General features: G+C 40.2%; 2 protein-coding genes across 4 annotated transcripts in view; both read left to right on the top strand.

Moving 5' to 3' along the window:
- Positions 1–1,992, top strand: part of LOC137967371 (D(1) dopamine receptor-like) — a 9,494-nt gene extending 7,502 nt beyond the window's left edge. Inside the window, exon 2 of the mRNA XM_068813907.1 lies at positions 1–1,992. This exon is cut by the window's left edge and continues 113 nt beyond it. Coding sequence (XP_068670008.1) covers positions 247–1,368 — 1,122 coding nt within the window. The 5' untranslated portion in view covers positions 1–246 and the 3' untranslated portion in view covers positions 1,369–1,992.
- Positions 1–7,500, top strand: part of LOC137967373 (D(5)-like dopamine receptor) — an 88,788-nt gene that overhangs the window by 43,838 nt on the left and 37,450 nt on the right. The window lies entirely within an intron of this gene.

The following is a 7,500-nucleotide window of genomic DNA, read 5'->3' as shown; positions in this document are numbered from 1 at the left end:
TGCCATCCTACTAGTCATACCTACTGGCATATCACTTGTATTAGGGCAAGGGAAATATTTTTCATAATTCTACGGGTGGCCTTCTACGCAAACTGTTTGTCAAATTACCTCCGAAAGTCGAGTACCACTGAAGGACAAAAGCATCAAGACAGACAGATTTTGTGTCGATAGGAGAACGTCACAAGGGTACGTTGAGCCAGTCTACATTTACCAAGCAGCCACATGTGATCCACACCGAGATCCAACATGAATAACACGGCTGATGTCACAGACATTCCTGAATATGAATCTGACGGCTCTTGGTGGGATTGGAATACATTTTTTTTAGCCTTTTTCATTATTGTAATGATTGTGACCATATTTGGAAACAGCTTAGTTTGTATCGCCGTATACGTCTACCGGCGTCTCCACAGCCCTACAAACTGGTTTATTGCGTCTCTTGCAGTAAGTGACTTCCTATACGCATCTGCGAGCCTACCTTTTCGTATCCTCTCCAATGTAACCATCATACAAGATGTTTGGATCTGCAAGACATGGATTTGGGTGGACATGGCTTGTGCGGCAGCATCCATCGCCAATCTGGTGGTGATCTCAGTTGACAGACACTTGAAAATTACCAAACCTTTTGTTTATCGTAGAAAGATGACAAACTTGCGCTCGGTTTTGGCCATTGGCGGCGTATGGCTGTACGCGGCCACACTGTCTACGCTTTCCATTATTGCTTGGCCTGGAGCGCGAGGCGTTCGATTGAGTGCTTACGGCTTGTGTACGAATACCAACAAAACATTCTACACGGTAGTGAACATAGTAGCTTTTCTGTTCCCACTTACTGTGCTCGTGACTTGTTACAGCATGATTTTGCGCACTGTCTGGATTCAGTTCAAAAGAATGCAACACATGACTGCCAACTTCAGCAGCAACGAAGACAGACATACGCGAAAGAGCGTGCGGCGCGAATTCAAAGTCACTAAGACAATCGCCATTGTCCTGTTGACTTTCACTTTGTGTTGGACCCCATTTTTTATCGTGTTCACTATTCAACAGTATGATACGTCTATAGTGAGACACATTCCGGAAGTTCTCTTTTACCTGATCGTCATGATTCTACCAAACTTAAACAGTACTTTAAATCCAATGATTTACGCGTACTTTAATACTGAATTTCGGATCGCCTTTAAGAAGATAGTTGTATCCATATGGGGAGAACGTGCCCGTCAACACAATAGTTCATTAACAAGCTTTTCTCAAACCACTTTTGCAAGACCCGGAACTCCACCATCTGAGAATGACAATGACAATCGGAACCATGGACAGAAGGAAGATCGACAGTCGTCCTTGATCGAGGATACCATAATAACTCAAATCTGAAACTCAATTCTTGCACACTTGTGTAGCTTGCGAATGCAATTTCGAGAGCTCCAGGATAGTATGATTATGTTGTATAGCTACAAAGTTTTTCAAGTTTAAAAGGATACTGTGCAGTCACTAAAAGCGGAGAATGACAAGCTAAAGGAAACGGTGGCGATAAATTTTTGCGCAACTCAAGAAAGTTCAAGAACCTGATGGGGAATCATGCTGGCCGCCATGTTGCAAGGGCATCGGATCCTGACGCAACGACATTGCAACGAGGTACTTAGAATATGATGATCTTAATAAATTTAGAGACTGGGCCCCAAACAAAATATCTCAGTGACTCTTGGAAAATCAGTGAAGCAGTTATCGACCGAAGTATCAAAAGTCTCGGGGGCCATCCAAGAGTATAGTTACTTCTACAATTGCAACCTCAAACTTGTTGGCGTCCCCGAGCTGGGACCACTCGAAAATGCCTTCCAGACTTCACAGCTTTGTTCAAAATCAATGCAATTGTAGTAGGTGTCAAACCGTATGACATCGACATAGCCCACCGGATACAAAAAAAGAAAAAAAAATCGAAGCTTTAGTTCAAAACGGAGTCCATTTCACTAACAAGTGCTCTCCCATGGAGCCATGTTTTACAACTACGATTAGTAATAAAAAGACCAATTTATATCTTCAAGACATAAATTGTAGTTCATGGGACAACCTTGAGAAATACAGTGGAAATACTTGGATTGCGTGACATGTAGTAACATGGGGTTGGTTTCACAAGCCAAAGTTCAATCCTGATCATGTGTGTTCATAGTGCAATCTGCGGGCTGAGCCAATCAGGATAGTTCTTATTTCACTGTCGATAAACTCCTAGTGCATTGAACATAAGACTCGTGTTTATTCATACCATCGCTCTCGCAGGCAAACATCTTGCCTGCTTTAGTTTGCTTTCTAGTACAATTATTTTCCCACCCTCCTCACCCCTATGTCACAAGCATGTCATGCACCATAGTACACGCAATATACTTTGCTTCCTATCTAGACTTATGATACATGATGTTATATATAGGATGTTTTGAATACAAAAGGCTATACATAAGATATCTTCCTATAAGTTTAATTGAGATGGATATCTATATTTTAAACATGTTACAGTCAGCAGCCAACGCTACTTAGACTTGCTGCATATTTGCATTACAGACACTTAATGATTCGAGTAGCCCTGTCTACTTTCATAGACTAGGTATATACCTGTATTATGAGGTTAAGCCTCGGTTCCACTCGCGTTGTGTTGAATATTTTCATAAAATGAATTGTTAACAAATCTTCGGTTAGGCCTTCGGTCCAACATATTGTTACTCTCTAGTATCTGACAATATCAATATCATTGCGATCTTATATCACTTAATACAGTCTTCAGTCTTACATTCCAGTTTGACTTCAGCAGTTTCCCTGCACATAAGATGCATAATGAACCTATTAGCTATGCTTCCTATTGAGATCTTCACAGCTGGACTCTGGAGTAAATCTTAGGTGTGAATCTTTCCTCTGTTCTGTGACGTTGAATTGATTTAGACAAATAAACTTTGGGTTGGGATGAAGTGCTCCCATACAGATCACTCTTTGCCCCATAGACTCACAGAATGGATTGGTTGCCATGGTAACCATGAGTCTTAACTACCTTACCTGACTAAGGACCTCTTTCAGGGTATTGTGACCTGCAGCCCTGAGGAGGATTAAAGACCTCTCACAGGGTATTGTGACCTGGAGAGGAGTAAGGACCTCTTTTAGGGTATTGTGGCAGCCCTAAAGAGGAGTAAGGACTCTTGCAGGGTATTGTGATCTGCAGTCCTCAAGAGGAGTAGCACCTCTCTTAGGGAATCGTGACCTGCACCCCTAGAGACAAGGGGCTGAGGGGGGTTTTGACCCCTCCCATCTTACCAAGCTAGACTAGTATTGCGTTAGCGATAGTTTCCTGTTGGAGTACTTCATTCCCAACCACTTTCCCCACATTTGCTGTTGTTTGTGTTTGTTTTTTGGTTTTCATGGATTGGGAGCATTAAATAGTAGAATAACAGACTATACTTAAAAATCTAATTTACCTAAATGCTAAAAATGTAATTTACTTATAACTTTAATTTACTTAAAAAGTCTTTCAGCATACCTTAATCCCTTGTCGGATTATTATAACATGATAACGATGAAATATATAAATAAATAATTAATTAATAAACTAATGCAAGAAAATAATTCAAAATAGTGGCTTTCTTTGTCTCGCTAGGCAGACTGTTCCAAGTAATGGAACCCCTGTAACGGAACTCTTTTTAAGAGCTTCTGAGTTCGGTCTTGGGATGAACAGATTTATCTCTGAATCACGGTAGATTGTATCTATGGATGGTATTAGTATTCGCGAATCGAATATATACTCAGGCAGTAGATCGTTCACTGTTTTGCACATAAGGGTTTTCATTTGTTTGGAACGTCTATCAGCGAGTCTCGTCCACTTTAGGTCCGAAAGAATGTAAAATGATCTTACATTCCAGTCAGCACCGTCTATTATGCGGGCAGCTCTTTTATGTAATTCTAAAGCAAGTACCGATGCCACCCTAGACAGCACTACAATAAATTAAATCAAGATGTGGAAAAATGAGAGATTTGTAGATTGTTATGAGCACTGGTTGGGGGCATAGTGGCTTAAGTTTTCTTAGAGCTGCAAGCACTTTTGAAAATTTATGTCAACCTTACAGATATGGGGACCCCAAGATAGCGTTTCATCGACCTGTATATTTATATGAATCAACTCTTTCTATTGGATGGCTATCAAGGCAAATGTCTGAGCTATTAGGTAGTAGCGAGATGTTGTGCCGAGTCCCAATGAACAAGCATTTAGTTTGACAACGTTAAGACTTAGGCGATTAGAATCAAGCCATTGTTTAAGGTTGCCTGAGTCACGTGTCCGGGATGACCACAACTCATCAGGATCTTTTGATGCATACGTAAGGTTAGTATCGTCAGCATACATTCTTACATCAGATGGTATGAAATGCTTTTTTAGATCAATATACAGAACCGCATTTGTTAAACCATTGTCAATGTTAAAATACCAATTATCAGTCATATCAATAAGAGCTGTTAAGGTGGAGTGTAGCGGTCTAAACCCAGGTTGAAATTTAGAGAGTAAGTTATTTTCGTCCAAGTATTTGTATACCTGATTGAAAATCGCTATTTCAAAGAGTTTAGCAATGACTGAAAGAACTGATATGGGCCTATAATTAGCTGGGTCTACCTTCCAGTCAGCCTTGAAGATTGGAGTGACCCTAGCGCTTTTCCAGTCATTGGGAATAATACCAGTAATACCAGTGCGTCAGAGAGGCCGTTGTAAAAGGAAAAGACGCCTTGAGAAGACTGGCTGATATATCATCAAGGCCATCAGCTTTTTGTTTGTAGATAAATTGGCTACAAGTTTAGTTACCGTTATAAGTCTCGCCTCAAATTAAAGTTCGTATGTGAAGGTTTAAAAAATCTCGAAAACTGACTCGAGGGCGATTAATCTTTGAGGCCAGGGTTGGACCAATATCCGTAAAATAACTATTAAAAGCATTACAGACCTCGTAGGGATCCCTGATGTCTTTGTCATCAATAAGCAATATCGTATCTTGGGTTTTGTTTTTCTTCTTTGATAATAACGAGTTGATTCCTTTCCAGGTGGCTTTAATGTTACTCTCAAAGTAGGAGCGAAAGTAGATGTTTCCAAGATTCCTAAGCTTCGATAGGGTCGTTAAGTTGCTCAATCATGGCCCAAGGTGCTAGTTTCATGTCGCATTGAAAAATGTTCGAGCACAAAACTTTTGTATTGTCTAGCATTAATGGCTCGCGGAAGTGATTTACGGCTTCTTTGTTTACGTGCAACGTAAATTAGGCTATGGTCACTGACTCTTATATGGGAAACCCCAGATAGAGATTAGTAAGGAATAAGTCTATTAATGATTTAGGTTTTGATGTAATGCGTGTGGGTTCATTGATTGATTGAGTGTATTGGTACGACTCTCAGAGCTCGTCAAGATGTCTAGTCTCATGTTTGGATTGAGAGCTAACAAATCGCAATTTAGGTCCCCTATAATATTTGACTATATAATGTTTTCCTCCTCAATCTTTCCTAATAAGACTTCAAACTTCTCAAACAGGAAGGCACTTAAGAGGACTGTAGCAATTGGAGATAAGGAAAGGCTTAGCCCCGTATCTCAATGCATAAATATTCAAAGTTCGTGCACTGACAAGTCGCTTCTAATTTTGTAATCGATTGTTCGGACGGTTGTCTGTCTAATCTACACCAAGATGCCATTTATCAACGAAGATCTCAAGAAGCAAACACAAGCAGTTTTAAAACGGACACGTCTAGACAACATCAGAGTACACTATATTAATGGCTCCTCATCATCAAGAATATTCACGCCGCCCAAAGAAAATCAATGCTGCCCAGATCCCTGTGATACTTGCGGCTCTTCAACAAGAACTAACCAATGCCTAAAAAAAACTGTGTATATGTTAACTTTGTTCCTCTGAACACAAACGAAAAAAACAGCCATAGATTCGCTAGCTCGTTCCGACCTCGTGGTCCGTGACGCATCACATGACTTAACAAAAACACTTGTTCTTATGGGGGGTGGGCTAAGTCCCTACTTCCCACACACTCCCCCTTTTCGTATGCTAGTCAACACACATTTTCAAAAGTGACTGTTACAATTTTTGAAATCTATATATATATATCGTAAACATTAGGGGTCTGGAACCTAGACTGAGAAAAATGGTCTGCAGCAGTACGTGTCTAGACATAATGAGGAGTAATAGCTAAAACAGCGCTTCTCAGTACTAATATTGACATTAAGGGAAGGCTTTAGCTCTTGAATGAACAAAGTCTCTTTAATTTTGCAGTGAAAGTCAGTTTTTCCGCACGCTAAAATGTCAAAGTGATCCCATTTAATGTCGTGGCCAGTGGTTTTCACATGATTAGCAATGGCTGATGAATGGTCACTTTAAGCTAGGGCCTTGAAATGTTCTGTTTTTCTGTCATGGAGTCTTCGTTTTGCTTTGCCAATGTAGAATTCATCACAGTTCCAGCAGACAGCTTTATGGACGACCTTGGATCTCTGAGATCGGTTCAAGCGATCTTGGTATGGAAAAAAGGAGTTGATGCGGCGTGTGTTTTGGAATATGATCTTGAGATTGACGAAAGAGTAGGAATTGTGTACGCAGGATTTCAGACGTTTCGTGACTTGGTTACTGTGAAGACCTAAGTAGGGTAATACGATTAAGATATCTTTTTTGGGGACTGTAGCTTGAACAGGGTTATTTGATTTGTTTTTATTTTTGTTCAATACATCGTTAATGTTGAACGTGATAACGCCTTGAGGGTAACCATTTTGTAACTGGAGCTTTCATCATCATCATCAAATATTCACGCCGCCCAAAGAAAAACAATGCTGCCCAGATCTCTGTGATACTTGCGGCTCTTCAACAAGAACTAACCAATGCCTAACAAAAAACTGTGTCACGCATCACGTGACTTAACAAAAACACTTATTCTTATGGTGTGTGGGTTTCCCACACACTCTCCCTCTAAAAGAAATGTCCCCCTGGGCCCAGTTCCTCAAAAGCCGATTAACGCTAATCTAAGATTAAAAATTAACCAAGCAGTTTATTTCTCTATTCCCAAGTGCTGTTCAACGCAGATTTTCGGCAGAACTTTACATGAGAAGACGTCAATCTTGAAAAACAAAAATAAGCAAAAGAAACTTTCGCCAAAAAGTTGAAAACGTGAAACAAAAGTTTACGCTAATCCTTGATTAAGTTAATCGGCTTTGGAGGAACCGGGCCCTGGACGTTGCAACGATGGCCTAATCGTACAATTACAATCTCAAACATGCGAAGAGACAAAAAAAAAAAAAAACTGTTCTTGCAGGGTGATCAGGCCCACAAAGTGCAGTCTATCTCCTAATCTGACAATTGAACCAAGGCCAACTGCGGTGCACCGAAACACTGCCTCAAAATGTCTAGCATTTTCACTGTCTTTTCTTTTTTTTTTTTAACGAACAAACAACAATAAGACAGTAACTGTGAAATATGGCATTATCTTCGTCAAGTGTCTCTTGTTTG

Source organism: Montipora foliosa, chromosome 8 (assembly GCF_036669935.1).
Source record: "Montipora foliosa isolate CH-2021 chromosome 8, ASM3666993v2, whole genome shotgun sequence".
Taxonomy (NCBI): Eukaryota; Metazoa; Cnidaria; class Anthozoa; order Scleractinia; family Acroporidae; genus Montipora; species Montipora foliosa.
The sequence above is the reverse complement of the archived record's forward strand: the minus strand, read 5'-3'. Positions and strand labels throughout refer to the sequence as shown.